This window comes from Thunnus thynnus, chromosome 13 (genome assembly GCF_963924715.1).
Source record: "Thunnus thynnus chromosome 13, fThuThy2.1, whole genome shotgun sequence".
Taxonomy (NCBI): Eukaryota; Metazoa; Chordata; class Actinopteri; order Scombriformes; family Scombridae; genus Thunnus; species Thunnus thynnus.
The window spans coordinates 19,668,061-19,685,033 of NC_089529.1; the positions used below are offsets into that span (position 1 = coordinate 19,668,061).

General features: G+C 38.4%; 1 protein-coding gene across 2 annotated transcripts; it reads left to right on the top strand.

Moving 5' to 3' along the window:
- The first annotated feature begins 516 nt into the window (after window positions 1-516).
- On the top strand, window positions 517-16,703 carry LOC137195030 (insulin-like). Of its 2 annotated transcripts, XM_067607106.1 has the most exons (4): window positions 517-623; window positions 15,159-15,365; window positions 15,878-16,070; window positions 16,353-16,703. In XM_067607106.1, the coding sequence occupies exons 3-4, from the start codon at window positions 15,890-15,892 to the stop codon at window positions 16,517-16,519; spliced, it is 348 nt and encodes a 115-aa protein (XP_067463207.1). In that variant the 5' UTR covers window positions 517-623; window positions 15,159-15,365; window positions 15,878-15,889; the 3' UTR covers window positions 16,520-16,703. The 2 variants fall into 2 exon arrangements, with proteins under 2 accessions (XP_067463207.1, XP_067463208.1); XM_067607107.1 differs by lacking the exon at window positions 517-623 and having other exon boundaries at window positions 14,802-15,365.
- The last annotated feature ends 270 nt before the right edge of the window (window positions 16,704-16,973 follow it).

Genomic DNA, 16,973 nt, shown 5'->3' on the forward strand with positions numbered 1-16,973 from the left:
CTAACCACTTGCTGCAACATCAAATCAACCAGAACTGAAATCTTAAGGATTATAACTTCTTTTCTTAAAGGAAATCTTATACACATCAACAACAATCACTTTTTGGGTGCATTGGGACACATCCCTAAATAATAAGACAATTGTTCAGCAGATCATCTTTAAGAATATAGTCTTCACAATGAAGTGCATTGTCACCTCTGGTAATGCAAGTGTGTGTATATGTGCATATGTCGCATGGACAGTAAACTAGAAACTTTCTGCATTTTATGTTTGGTATGTTTGGTTGGTATATGTGTATATATGGGTGTAATCAGTTCTGTGGATTTTGTTTGACTGTTCTGTGCCAATAGATAAAACTGGAGAGAGAGGGAAATAATTTAGGTTTTGTGTGTTTTAGCATTCAGCAGTGTGTCCTTGGTTTGCACTCTCAAATATTTGCACGAGCAGGCCTGCGTCTGCGATCTGTGTGTGTTTATCAGACGATGTGTGCTCACCCACTTGTAGCGATCTGCACTACCAGTCAACAAGCAACCATTCTCGCTGCACCTTCCATTTGACTATTGAGGTCAGCCGTCCTCATAACCTGCCGGATCTGCCCATGCGGCAAATGGAACCTGACGTCGGTAAGTAGTCCTCCCAACACTGTGCAGGTGGCGTTGCAATCAGCTGTCCTGGCCTCTAAATGGCTGACTGTTCCAACACTTTAAAACAAACAGGGGTACACAATTCCAATTGCTTTTTAAAACAAGATACCGTTAGGGATAACAACCCTGTTTTGTTTGATTATTATCCTGTTCTTTTTTATTTCCCTCATGAATTTGTGCATATACATCTAACAGGTTATTGATATGAATGGTTCTACAAATATTTCACACTGTACTGAAAAGAGACACTTTTTTTCATTTTTGGGAGGCTAGCAAGAAAAGCAGAAGTACAAATCTTATTATCTGAACTGCCAAGGCATAAGTGAGAGCGATTCATTTGTCAGACAGGAGGCGCTGATACTTTGAGCCACTCAGTACCGACTTCAGAGAACACACTGTATACGCTGCACCACAGTGAGGCTCAAATTAGATTGATTGTGGCACAGTCAATGTCATGCCCAGATTCCTTTTCAAGACACAGCAGTTTTCACTTACTGTGGCCAACTAAGAACCACTACTGCGTACCTGATGAAAATGCCAACACGTTTTTGGCTCTTTTATAACGGTTGTCAGTTGCACTGTATGAGGGGTGAGAATATTCAGTGTAATATCAAAATAACACCATGAAATGGACCAAAGAATAAGTCATATAAACTTAACATTATAGTTTCCCCTCTCTGCTTCCCACTTTTACTGTCAGCTGTTTGCTTTTCTGGGACTCTATCTTAAGAGATCTCCCAAGTGCTTTATTTGTTTATGCTAACCAATCATGTGTAAGTTATTGCTCATCCACACCATAGCTTGAAGAGTCCAAGAAGTGCCAGGTGTGCCAAACACCATTTCACGCGCTATTAAGAAAATCAGCTGGCATGAGGGAGCTAGTGAAGGGTGTTCCCTCCCCCCTCTCTAAAAAAAAAAAAACATCGTTCAAATAATTGTAGAAACAACAAGAGCGTGAAAAATTCAATTATGAATTAAAATCATTGGGATGGCAGTAATTAGCATTTGTTTGTGCTGGATTTTGATCGGGAAACCCTGATCCTTCCTTTTTTTTAGGAGATTCACCTTTGAGCAAAACTGTGGCTATTATTCCTCACACACAATGAGAATCGTTAAGAGCTGGAGCTCTATGAAATACTGAGACAGTTTTAACTCCTTTTAAAGAAATGCTGCACATTTCCATTGCTGCTACCTAATTATCACATTAAGCAACTGATCACCTACTCACCTGGGAAGGTAATTGCTTGGGTTTTTCCCAAATGGTCAGGCTCCAAGTAACAATACTTAGCCATACACTAGCTTTCTGGCTTTTTTGTTTGTGGCAAAGGAGATGAGGATGGTTAAAGTGACACAAAGGTGGAATACAAATACTCTCTTGCTGAAAATACCTAAAAATTGACAATTTTATGCCAAATTCAAGTGGGTGTATGAGATGGAACAGATTTTGAAAAAGTGTTTTTCTTCATTTGTAAAGGGTGGAATTGCTTATTCTCTGCAGTTTCTCTCTCCTTATTTGAGAAGGTGGCAACAACATGCCATTCAAACTCAAATTCACAAAAAAATACAGCCACATGAGCTACTATAAAAACTTGAGCTACTTTAAAAACTTGAGCCACTATAAAAACTTGATATTTTGGTGCACACAAAGGGATCATATCCAACATCTTTCTGTCTGAATCTTTGTGTCTGTTTTTCAGTATTGTGTTTTTATACAGCCTTTAAAGGGTGGCAAGAATCAGTGAGTGATGTTGCACTATAAATAAACTGAAGTTGAAGTTGACATCTCATAGCCAGCAGTTCATCATTTAGACAGTCTAATAGAACGAAAGGAACTGAGGGCAAACTGCAGTCTGAATTGCTTAGATAAAATTACAGGAACTGGAGATGAATTTGTTTTGAATATTGTTGCTCCCTTACATTCAGGAGAAGTACATATGTAAGTAACAACAGTATTTATAAGTCTATGTAAAGTTTCCACCAAAGAGTGAACTGCAATCATTTTCAAAACAACTTCTGGGTCTTTGTGTGGGTCTTTTGTTTAATATTCAAAATATTAATTGAATGGAGTCTTCTGTTAAAAGCTAATTACTATATTTCAAATAGTATAGGACTCTTAGTGCAGAGGACAGTCAACCCACAGTTTTATGAGGATATACAGATTTCTGGGAGTTGTGTAGCACTGCCAGTGAGATGTTCAGCGGCTCATTTTCACCGCACTCTACCTCACAATACATCTTTATTAGCTGTGACAGTGAAGTGGCACTGGCAGAGGTGTATAGCTATAGAAATAGCTCACATCTACATTCACAGCTGACCAAGTTCTAAAAAATAAAAAAATAAAGATATTTGAAACATTTTTATATAAAGTTACACACCCATATGTGATGCGTAGCAAATGCTGTTCCAGGGGCTTTTTTCATTTCCATTGCCATCCGTAAGAATTGCTGATATGAAGAATTATATGCCTACAGCCATTGATGTAGCTGCTGTGAGCAGTTGGTCTCTGTCAAAAAAGCAGACACATGGATACACACACAAGCACACAGAAACATGTGCACATATAGACACAAATACACAGGACTGCACACCATGACAATAGTATTGTACACACTACCATATCTATTACAGCATTTCCTGCTCAAGGCCTCTCATTGCCTTTCAACTCACAGCTGCACAACACAACATTTAAACTCAGAGAGCACAGTCAAAGTATATGTACCAGAGGAAACACATGCAGACACAGGGAGAAATAGATATTCCTGCTGGCCAGCAGGCTGGAACCCAGGACTTTCTCTCTGGTAAACAGTGCTAACCATGACAATATCGTTGACTGTAAAACTAAAAGCTTTTTTGCAATAATAACTTTATACTTTAAAGTGCAGTATAGAAAGAGTAAAGGTTTTATCTCTATAGTCATTCTCCGGTGCAGTTCTACAATGTTCCAGGCCAATCAGAAAACAAAATATACTCAAGGGGACCAAGCGAGTTTCAGCTTTTCACCATGTTACTTAGCTGCTCTGTGATAGGGCTATAGGAGCTAATAAGATCACTAAATGTGCATCTCACATATAAAAGGTATAATATGTGTCTACACACATGATATCAGAAGACCACCTGTGCATATGAAATATAATGTGAAATGTCCAAAAATGAAATACTTTGTTAGCAATGTGTGCTTTTTTTTTTTTTAATGAAGCCCAATACAAAAACAACCAAAGGAAATTTAGAACCCATCTGAATAGACACAAGGTTGATGATTGATCCAAATGTTGTCAATCCAAACAAACCCAAATAGAGACAGAGCACCAACACTGCCAGCTAAACATATATTTATAAGACATATCGACTTGATAAAGCAATAAAACAGGACCCCCCAAGACCCAACCAGATGCAATATGATTTGGCTCAGGCCTTACTTGGGTCCAGGGGTGGGTCTTGGTTTCTAGGAACTGAGTGGACCTGTAAAGACCTTCAATTGTAGGTACTTAGACGCAACTTAACTGATGCAGTTGTAAGCCATGAGTGAAATTCTCATGAATTTAGCGCTATAAGTTACTATCTGAAGAGGAAGATACCCAGCTATAAGGACAAAATGCTGTTTTATTTTTAAAATGAATTAATTTTGTGACTGTACATGAAGCACAGGGCATTATGAATTTGGATTATAGACTTCACAATACCCTGAAGCCTAGGTGGCTCAGAAACAGTGGAGACATTATATGGATGTACGTGTTATCACTAAAAAACTCAATAACAGTAGTTTGCTTAAACAACTTTTTGAGCCTTAGGGGTTCTGCTGTCAGGTTCCTCTAGTGATTTATAGGCCAACTAAAATCCTCTACAGTGTGTTATCAACCATTGTGGTGTATGCACCAATGTACACAGCAGTTCATGGCAATTTTAGGCTCCTCTAGTGACCTTATTGCTGTTTGCCACCACGACTCTCTACAGCTTTATAGCTCCTGAATCAAGTAATTCAGTGGAATCAGAGAGTGCAACCTTGAATGTTCTCCAACACAGAAGGTGGGAAAGTAAGGTAATTTAATTCCTGAACTCTTTTTCTCACACAAGTCCAAAATTATTTGTAGAGTCTACAAACTGCTGAAGTTTACTGTAAATGTTCTCCCATTGCATTTATTATAACCTTGCACCCTCCTCTGTGCATGCGAATGCTGCTGGTGTGAGAGCCATTACTGCCTTCTACCCAACATTTTTTCTCTCATTCTTTCTCTCTCTCTCTCACACACACACACATACACACACACACGTACTCGGTTCATACCTTCCTACCTCTAAGGATAATTAAATCTTAAACCATGCACATCACTGAACTGAGCTTTCATTGCAACAGACAGGACACTGCTGGAATTAATTGTTCCAGCCAGTTATGTTGCACACACACAATAGCCAGAGTGAGAGAAGAGCAAAGAGAGAGGGAGAGAGAAGGATTGATAGACTGGGGAATGTCTCCTTAGGACTTCCACACAGCACATGTGTCGATCTAGTGTGTCTCTCACTTGCAAGCTCAGCATGAAACATAAAACCACAGAAATAAAATCTAAATTCAAAGATTAAAAAATTTTAATCAGATTTATCCTGAAATATATTTAATCTGACAGTTTGGCTGACATTACAGTTAGCTTGCAGAATTTCAGTATTTATTACTGGGGCTACCAGTAATGATTGTTTTTATTTTTAATTCATATTATTTTGTAAAATATAAAATATAAAGACGAATGACCATCACAAGTTACCAGAAATGGTGTCCAACAGTCAAAACCTAAAGGTTGTCAATTTACAAGGGTAACACAAAAAATCCTGATAATGTCGAAACCAGCAATTTGTGACTCCATAGTTTAGTGTGGAGCAACATGGCTGACGTTGTGTTTATGCAGATCAGGTGGTGCAGTGTAATTTGAAATTGTACTGATGTTTCAGCTTCACTCAGACATCATATAGCAGGAGTATTTAACTATTTTCTTTTTCTTTTGGCCTAGGCCCATATATACAGACCTCACCAAAGGTATACATAATTCATCTAGTACAGATTAAAATGCACATGAAATTTGCAAATTTTAATGCAAGTAAGGCTGAGTCTGTACTGGCTTATATTAATATTTTATTTTTTCCAATAACCAATGTCAGAAATTGTGTTCTGACAGTGGAAGAAGGCAAAAACCTCTGCAGTATTTGTGGGAGGGAAGAACATAAAGTACAAAATGGCAAAGGAGGGTGGGTGCTTTTATAAGTAGAGATTCTCCTTTCATGTCATGTAATAAATCGTAGCATAGTAATTAAATCATTTAATATTCTTAATATTCTAAGATGCAATTTTGACTTGGTGTGGGGGTAACAGTGTGAGAACAGTGCCCATATCTATGGTAGCATTGCTGCCTTTCAGAATAATTCTGAGCAGGATACCAGTCAGTTAAGTATATAATATTCAATATCCAATAATGTGCACACAACTTAACTGACTCATTCATGATTAAAAGCTTTAATCTCAGCTCAGATTTCTGTCTTTTACCAACTATCCATCAGTCTTGCTCATAAAATTTCTCAAGCTTTGTCCCTCAGTTGCACATTCACCAGTATTTTTCATATTTAGACTGATGGACCACTCAGCCACTTGGCACTTGCCAATGTTTCCAACTTGAAAATGGAAGACTTATTAATTTATGTAGTGCTGTACTGCAAACCATGAACTGACTCTTTTCGAAAACACTATAGTATCTAGTATTTACATTTATGAGCTGCATTAAAACCTATTGAGGGTTTGGTATTACACACCAAACCCCTCTAATGTGTGTAAAGTGCAATAGACACTAGTAATCACATCTCGGCTATTAAGGAAAGCTCATTGAAACTGCTCTTCTACCTCTGACTTACCTCAGACTGGAGTTGTAACTCAGGGACACTGTTTGGCTCCACAAAAGTGGCCATAATATTAAGTGTTCTCTATTTAAATTGATTTGAAATGAACAGCATCCATTAATTTGCTGCCTTGCACACTATATGTACATTTCTCTTTGATTACATACATGTCTCATGTAGGTTTATCTGTTCTGTACTTTGCTTGCTAATGAAAAAAATATCTCTGCTTGACTAACAGTCTGTATTGTAGACATTAAGGCATAGCACACTGATAAGCGCCACTTGTATATCTGTATACTCTCTCAGTGAGGAGACAGAAAGAGGTTTTTCAATAAAGAAAGCCTAATTATCTTTTTTATTTAAACAGTACAAAGACAAATAGATACTAATGCATGTTGCCACAAACGCTTTCTAAAGATTTATCAGACTCTGGCTGAGTTGAAACCAGCTCATTCAGCAGTTTGACAGCCCGTCTCTGTGTGCTTGTTTCGACACTGTCATCTAATTGCTGAGAACCATTTTTTTTCGAATACGACAGGACCTTCAGTGTGTTTCACTCTTGTGAGCTCTTATATACAACTCAGAGATATAGAATTTTAATCTTTACTTATTTAAAAGCAATTATGTTATTTTTTCCTTGCCCTGTTCCTACAACTACTACTAATTATAGTTTTGTGTTGGACACCTAAAAATCCAAAAGTTGAATTGTGCCTTTTTGTGCTTTTTAGTTATTTAATCAGTAACCTCAGGAGGAGTGGAAAGCCATTTTTTTTCCTACACATAATTTGCAATCCACAGCAATGTCCTTGGCATTTTTTTTTTTAACTTAGCACTTCTTCTTTGCACACATCAAGTATGTGTATCTCGGCTAAAAAGGTTTCGCAAATGCAATGGCATATAAGTAACACTCATGATACATAAGATTTGTAAAATCTCTAGTTGAATAAGATGCTAAGTGTGGACCTACTGAAAATGGCTGCCAGTGGTGGAAGATCCTTTACCAGTGGATCAGATCCTTTACTGAAGTAAATATACCAATACAGCAATGAAAAAATACTCCATTAAAAGTAAAGGTCCAGCATGAAAAATCCTACTTAAGTAAAAGTACATAAGTAAAGTATGAAAGTAAAGGTAGTGGTTTGGTTCCTCTGAGTGATATATTATTATATATGACATCATTAGATTATTAATACTGAAGCAGTGTGTGAGCAGCATGTTACTGTTGTAGCTGCTCGAGGTGGAGCTAGTTACAGTGAGCTAGTTTAGTCCAGTGGTTCCAACCTAGGAGTCGGGCCCCTCCAAAGGGTCACCAGATAAATCTGAGATGATTAATGGCAGAGGAAAGAAGAAAAAACAACGGATCTTGTATGTTTTGAATATTTATTGAAATGAAACCATGTGAGAAGTTTAGAGGGAAAAATCACTATTTGGTGGAGCTGTTAACAATTCATAGACATCTGAAATATGACCCCGACTACACACTGCTTTCTGTAAGTTTTCCAAAGCCAAAAAGGTTGGAAACCACTGGTTTCACCTCTAACAATGTGTTGTATTTTAAAAGCTTGTCGTGTTATCCATTGTATCAAATCTTCATCTGAAAGTAACTAGTATAAGTCAGTACTTGAGTAAATGTACTTAGTTATTTTCCACTGCTGATGGCTGCCACAATACAGCAAAGTACACCATTATCAGCATTACTGGACAAAGTTGTACCAGAATTAGTATTAGTGTTCAAGTGACACATAGGTTACAACTAGGTAAGGTAAGGTAAAATGTAACATTTCATGGTATTGCCTTTTGTTTGTGCAAAACTAGATTGCCTCACTATCAATGTAGCTACGTGCAAACTGTTAACTATGCTTACAGAATTGAAACTATGCAAATTGTTAGTTAGATATTTGCTAGGATTGATGCACAGAAATATCCCAAACACCCTGGAATAATCTAATGACAATAATGAAAACAATACAGCTGAAAGGTAGGGTGAGTATGATAATTGTATAATTGTATAATTGTATTTGTGTACCCTTTGCCTTCAAGATTGATTATTTTATCCTAAACCCATTAAAAATCTAATCATGATTGTAGGGTCACATCATATACAAAATAACATCAATTCAGTGGCTAAAGGCATGCTTGCAGTTTCCATTTCCATATAATGTCACATAATTATTCAGAGGCCTGCCTGTACGCCACACATGCTCTTGCACAGTTGAGCGATTCAGAGAATGTGCGATGGTATCAAATCACTTCGACAAGTAATACATTTAAATCAATCCTCACCTATTTGCAGGCCTGTGCATTATTCATAGCAACTACTATTTTCAGTCTATTTTGGAGCTGCTTCTTGGTTTTGCATTTGATGTGCAATTGGCTTTGGCATTTGTTTGCATGTGTTTGTGTGGACGTGTGACTATTGAGGGTGTTTAGATGGATGTTCATATTTGAGCAGTTCTGCAAAAACCTCACATCATGGAAAAAAAACACTGAGTTCCTGAATAAATGCAGCATTGCTGTATGGCATCCATTTGGAATCAAAATTACTCGCAGCAGTGCCACTGAACACTGCATAATAAAATGTAGATTGTGTTCTGAATGAAAACTGTAGATGTTTACCAGAGTTTGCGTACAGTCCATGCTAATCAGAACAACAAATTCCCAATATAAGAGTAATTTAGTGATGCATTTGATTTTTAAGGAGAGGATTAGGTTAGTCTTGTCTTAAATATCATGTTGCCAAGTCCCTCTGACAACATTTTAAAGAATCTCAGGCTTCATATTTGATAAAGTAGGCTCTATCCAAGATTACCAAAATAAATCTTCTTTAATCAGGGGCTCACATATTTTATCCTAGCTTCAGTTAATTTCACAATCATCTTGAGCATCTTGAACCCTTGCTACTGGCTAAGTCATGGCTCTGGGCAAATGTCAGCTAATTGCTTGGAATGTCATGTTTATGAGTAAATCTAGTGTAGTCTACATTTGCACAACCAAGCATTATCTCAGCTTCGCTATGTCACAAACTCATGAGACAAAACTTACCAGATAGCTAACAGGTCTGTGAGTGACTCACATTAAATGAGCAGCTTTGGCTGATGAAAGTGAAATGTCCTATGTGCCATGCTAAAAGCAGCATTAAAATGACCCATGAATCAGAATGTATATTGTGCAGTAGGCTGTTAAAATAATCACTAAAGTAACAGAATAAAACCATGGAAACTGACTATGAGTGCTGAGTGCATCTTGGTTGAGGGTGAAATAACAATGATCTTGAAGGTTTCCACCCCCTTTCTGCTCTGGCTTTCTTTCACACACCTTACAATTTCAATCACAGAACAAAAGGTTGTTAGATTTCAATCAGGACCAAATCATTTTGTTTAAAGTTATAATTCTTAAGATTTTCATTTAATCAAACCCCATTTTGATACTTTTTTTGTATCAAAAGAGTCCTTAGTAGTCCTTGGCAAGTTCGCAGTGATTCTCACAGACACTGACAGAAAAAAAATTCACAATCATCTGAATACAAGTAATGTAGCACTCAGACCTTTTTCCCTGTTTGTGTGCATATGGAATTTAAATATTCATACTATCCAGAGACTCTGTGGTGCAAAGACAATACTAGATTACATTTGAGAAAAGAACATATCACATGATACCCTTTTAGGTTGAGCGTGATGGGCTGCTGCATTGTCAAATCCCTCTCAGAAATGAAGTGACATTAAATGGGCAGTGCTGTCTCACTTTTTCAAGGTATGGTAAATAAAGGTCATTTTGTTGTTTACTATGTAAAAGAATCCAAATTGCCAAACAAAAGTTTTGAAATGAAATAATTTTAAAGGTTGAATGATAAGTGGTTTTCCTCTCAGTAGATAAAAATTGCCACTTCTGGGGCAAAAACTGCCAAAGTTACAGCAATTATTTTATTTTATTACATGTATCCAACATAGGTTTGGATACATGAAATATTTCAACCAGCACACTGTATCAGTCTGTATCAGACTTGTACTTGTCTTAACATACAATATGTACTGTACATGACACACTTGTAATATGTGACAGTTACTGTTCATTGCACTCTTTCTCTTGTTTTGGTTTCACTGAGTTTATCTTAAAATTGGCAGAGCCAGCTAATTTAGCTGGTACTACAACAAGGTGAAGATGGTTTTTATTATTTATATTTGGTTGGCTGATGTTTGGGCAGTAAGTGAAGCAATTCAAAATGTATTAGGAAGTCTTTAGTTAGCCAAAATGTTATTAGCGCTGGTGCAAAAACTCAAAATATATATATTACAAATCTGTAATTTTAATCAAGGTAACGGTCCATTTCATTTGATTCCCTGTCAATAGCATTATACCCCCTCTACCAAAGAGTATACGCACACAAAATGCATGTGTCTGCGTTGTGTTTGTCCACTACAATTGCATCTCCCAAAGATCATATGCCTACAAGATAATACAATGGCGTTGTGGCTGTTTGCCACAATGGCATCTACCAAAGAGTATATGCATACAAGATAATATGTCTGCATTGTGGTTGTTCGTCAGAATTCTGTCGAACTAAATTAAATTAAACTGTTATAAATTGACTTTTACTTGGTTTTAAGCCACATTTTTATGATAAACTTTTTAGATCTTGGTTTTTAACTACATCGGATGTCTGGATCTTAAGTTTTCAGAGAAACAAGTTGGGCGAACGTTAGCAGCAGCTCTGCTATCAGCCCGTCCCAGAAGTGTGGTGCTTGCCGACCATCGTCAGAGAAACATTGATCTTTTACATGAAACAGCTTTATTCAGTATTTTTACGTTTTTAATTCTCGTGTATGTTTGTTTTTGGAGAGGAGGAGACTTCTGCGAATAATTGCGCTCCTGATAGACACTTGCTGAACGTCTGGATCTTAAGACATCAGAGAAACAAGCTAAGCAAACATTAGCAGCAGCTCAGCTAACAGCCCCTACCGGACATCTGATGCCAGCCGAACAGCATCAGAGAAACACTGATTTTTTTTTACATGAAACTGTTTTATTCAGTGTTTTCAGCTGTTTTAATCACCTGGTCTGTTTGTTGTGGGGAGGAGGAGACCTCTGCTAACAGTTTGGCTCCTGGTAAAAACATCCTGAACGATTAACACTGGAGTAATCCTAACTCGAAGAAGCTGATTGTTTAACAATTCAGACAACAATTCTCATGATCCCACGCTACTTCACACCGTCATCACACTCACTTTTGTTATTGTTTTGATTGAGACCCCTAGCTGCTGAAATTACATATTGTGTGTTTAATATATATTATTTAGATAACAAATTGATTAATGTGTGCCTTTGTTCTTATCACTGAAGAATACAATGCATACTGAAGGGTGAGACTTGGGAGTGGGTCTGATATTGAAGTGTTCCCATGGTGTTACCTTTTTTGTTTATCGTTTTATTTGTTAATGTTTATTGGAACAGTAGTAAGATCCATCATACAGTATGAAGTGCACAATAACTGGGCCATATCTCAAACTAACAGAGCATGTTAAACAGTTGGGTTAAGCAGCTTCTGTACAGCAGCTTCAAAGTACTGCAGTCCCTGCAGAACCCAGTCTGTGGTGGAAACATCACCCTAAGCAAGGTTATTTATTTTCCTCATGATGAGGAACACGAGATGTAATGTGCAGTGGCTGTGGCTCAGGAGGTGGATCAGGTTATCCATTAATTGCAAGGTTTGTGGTTCGTTGCCTAGCTTCTCCTGTCCTTTCAACATGTCAATGTGTCCTTGAGCAAGACACTGAATCCAAAACTGCAAAGGGTGATGAATTTATTTTCTTTCTCTGCAAAAATAGAAAAGCGCTATACAAGTGTAATTCATTTAACATTTACATACTGCACTTGGTTGACATCTGTGTTGTAACTGTTGCTTTAGATGGCAGGGACACACATGTTGTTAACCACAATTGCCCACTATTGGTGGGGTAAATGTTTAGTGGTTCTTATTCTTAGACTAGATACAGGGATGCAATGGCATATTAAACTTGTATTCTGTCTACTTGAGTGAAGACGCATTTGGTAGGTTAAGCCTGCTTAGGCTCTATCCATGTCGCCTCAATGAATTCCCAAATCTGATCAACTCAGGGAGCAAAAAAACAAGAGCCGCCATCCAAGTTTAAGGGCTAGCACGTGGCAGCATAACTTTATAAGCACCAGCTATTAGGGACCTAAAGGTTTGGGGCCCAATTTATCAGAAAGGACGGAGTGGGAATGGTAATTTACTGCTCTACAATGTCTTTCATTTGACACCTTTTAGTGTAGTTTCAGTGTAGATTACCTTCTAACCACCACAACTACTCAAAGCAAGTACAGAACTGCTGTTGTTAAAAAGTAATTTTAAATAAGTGCTTTTATTATAAATTTGTTTCCACCAATATTGAACATCACTCATTGTGAAAATCTTTAAGAGGCTGATGCTGAACCATTTTAGATTTTAGACTACTGCTGAGTCTCACAAGAACCGCTTCAATGCGTCTACTGGGTTTACATTGAAATGGATGATGACTTGAACAACAGAGCCTCTTCCGGATCTGGCTATCAGTGAGGTTTTTTTTTTGTTTGTTTTTTTTTCCAAGTGCCTTCTAAAACATCCAGGCCCTCCAGCTGGACAACAAGTTCAGTGGGATCAATAATAAAAAAACGGTCAGGCCAAGGAGCCATTGCATATCCACTTAGGGAAGTGGTGTGGCAGAAAAGGCAGAAAAAATGCCACTGTGCTTTAAAAGTAATGTGTTATTATGTGTTTTCACTAGCCTATAGCAGTTTCCTCATTACATTTAAAGTTGTTTCAGTTATTGATCACTCCCTTGCTCTCCCACCATTTTATTTTTATCACCTCTCTTGTGTTGTCATGACTAAACAAGCCAACATATTTATGAAAATTATAATTTCTTAATTTACTTGCTGTCATGCAATTTGTGTCATATCCCATGTTCGACAAGTCATTGCATTTCCATTTCGCTCTTTGTGTATTGTATGCACATTCTCTCTCATCATTATGTAGTCATGACTCTTTTGTGTGTGGAAGTCATTTAATTTCAAAGTCCCTCAAGTTCCTATTTCATATATTTCCAACCCATATTTGCTACATAGGGTGTGTCCACCTTAGGATGTCCTGTTAGTTATAATATGGCAGTATCATGCTTGATGCTGGTGCCTCAGCAGTGTCACAAGGATAGCTCTTTGGAGAGACAGTTCAAAAAGATGGGAAAAAAACTCATCCAGTACTCCCCTTCCACCCCATTCATGAGTTATATCCTGATGAAGATTAAAGTGAACAGTTCATGTACCCACAGTGAGCCAAAAAGTGTCTCTGCCACCATATTGTGCAGTTTTTGCTTCAACCAGCTAAAAGGATAATTAAGAAACCTTCCTTCCCTCTGAGGACCACAAGTTAATGCAACTGTCAGTAGGCTTGCTAAGTGACAAAATGTATCTATTTTACCTCATATGCTGTATTTTTATTATGCCATTACTTCCATGAGTCACTATAAAACAATGTCATAATGTGCAACATGGATTACCTCTATCTTGATTTATGCTCTTTATGTGGGTAGAGAGTGAAGAGTTGCTACTGTTTAAGTATGTCTGTGCTAAATGGAGCTAAGGTGATTTGTATAGTATGTGTATACAGTACATTGAGTGTATACAGTATTAAAAAGTCCATCCATCCATCCATCCGATTGTTTTACAATTTGTCTGTCAGACTTGTTCATGGCTTGTGCCTACATTATTGCTAAGTGATGACAAAAAAGCTTCAGGCCTTTGCATCACTGATATCATAACATAATCATAATTGTTTTTAGCATTTCATGCCCTATTAACACTTAATAACCCTCAATTATTATCGAGAGCTCTGAGGGATCTTGGCTGCAAGGTTAAAAGTTACTGGCGGAATAAAGAGGCAAAGAGCCAGGCCTTATCACCCAACATCACTGCCCAAATCCATGTTCTTGTGGCTGAATCGGAGCAGATGCCTGCAGCCAGAGTTCAAACTCTTGTGGACAACCTTGCCAGAAGAGTGGGGGGTGTTCCAAGAGCATTTTTTGGAATTAGATGTTCAACAATCACATATGGATGTAATATTTTGGTGTCCACATAATTTTGATCACACATTAGTGCACACTCTAACTAACTAACACTATTATTAAAGGAAATCCTTGGTAATTTGAGGGTGACATTTTTTTTTAAATGAAATGAATGAATTAAAAAAAAAAATCCCTGAGATCTAAGTGCAATGTACACCTGCTGTGTCACATACAGTAGCTTTGTGTCATTTGACACACCAAACGGACAGAAGAACTCAATTAAGGTACAGAAGCAAGGACAGTCCAATTTAGGGAGTAAATGTGATAAAATCACAGCTTTCCCGAAACAGGAAATTAAATCCTGACCCAGCAACGATTGTCATGTGTTGCCCTTTGCTGGCCTCTGTAGAATTTCATATGGTGGGATAAACTGTCTACGTAGCCATGTGCCTGTCTTGAACTATACGTTGAGTAATTAGTGGGCTGTTGCTCAGCAAAAAGAGCAGAAGGCTGAAAGGTGATCAGTATTTCTGAGTAAGAGGTGATCAGATCATGCTGGCTCATTAGCTTGGTTTGTTTTACTAAGTGTTGTTGCAAAGTGTTTCCGGCGAACCAGTCAATCAGTGACTAAACTGTCACTTAACATCTGCTGACTGGCAACTTTGACACCAACTTCGACACAACAGAGGGCGTGTCCAGGTGGTGGTGGGAGTATTAATGGAGAAGAGGCCTTCACTTCGTCTCTACACCAACCAACCCTCATCCATCTCCTCCTTTTCTTCAGACTCTGAAGGTGAGCTGTTCTCTCCATCTTCCACTCCTTCGCCGCTATCTACCCATTCATCTTTTTCTTCCCTATCTACCCCGCCATCATCTCTTCCTTATCTGTTCTTCACTACTCCTATCAACACATCTGTCCCCTCCTCCTCTAACTCCACAGGTGAGCTCCACCTCCTCCACTACTCAGACTATCTATATACACCTTCTTGTTCTCTTCTTTCCCCCCTCTGTGACTTTAGAGGTGAGCTATTCTCCAACTCAGCACATCTCCTCCATCAACTTCCTCTCTTCTTTTGCTGATCCTTTTTGGTCCTTCCCACTACCTCTCCTTTTATTCTCATCTCTTTGACTTCCTATTTTCGTCCGTCTCTCTCTACTCCTGTGATTCTCACTGTCCAGTTCTCCCTCTTTGTCTTTTCTTATTCATTCCTCTCTCCCTTCTTCTTCTTCTTCTTCCTCTCCATCTTGTGTTGATCAGAGCTTTCCTGCTTCTATGTTCTCATTTAAACATGTTTGTGTGTCTAGCTCTTCTCCATCATGGCAGCGCTGTGGCTCCAGTCTGCCTCTCTGCTGGTCCTACTGGTCATGTTGTGCCCAGGCTCCAAAGCCATTTCATCACAGCACCTGTGTGGCTCTCACCTGGTCGAGGCCCTAAACTTGGTCTGCGGGGACAGAGGCTTTTTCTACAACCCCAGGAGAGACGTCGACCCTGCGCTGCGTGAGACTACCAACTGCAAAACACTTAACAGCACAAAATAACATCACCAAGGCGTACTATATTTTATAACTAAGAACTTTAGGGTCCCTGATGCAGGCACACTTAGGCCAGATAATAATAGCAGAGCAACATTTAAGACTAGTATGTGTGAGAGGGGTTTATCCCATGACATTTTAGGGCCATCTCACACACACAGCTCTCAGTTCAATCCCTACAAGCTTTGTTTGGGCTAACTTTAAACCAGCACTTTTGACTTTTGCCTTTAAATGCCTGTCCCATCAGGTTTCCTACCTCCAAAGGCAGGCGGAGCAGCACCAGCAGGCAGCGACAACGAGGTTGCCGAGTTCGCCTTCAAGGACCAGATGGAGATGATGGTGAAGCGAGGCATTGTGGAGCAGTGCTGCCACCGGCCCTGCAGCATGTTTGAACTGGAGAACTACTGCAACTGAACAGCCAGCTTGGACCCCAGTGATTTGTTTGTCTAGCCTAGCTTAGCATAGCTTTGCTTCTTGGCTAACTTAGTTTGCAACCTCTATTACTTCCCGCAATTATCAGGAGACCGGCAGTGCTATCATCCCTCTGTAAATCCAACCATTGTCAACCGTTGCTGATAAATTAATGAAATTATTTTTCCTAGAAAATAAAGTTCTGTGAATTGAGAAAGACAGAGTGGTTCTTTTTTTTATCTTTATTGTCAACCTCACTGTCAGTCACGTCACATCATTTATAAATACTAAAAACTGTGGAAGGTGTTGTTCTAATTCTCAAAGTCTAGCCCTCACCAGTTTGAAGCATGTGAAACGTGAAATGTCGTCATGTGGCCTGTGTAGATAGCTGTAATGATTTTAAAAAAGCGCATCTGTCCATCCGATGCACAAGCAGAGAAGTGGAGTATATTTGGAG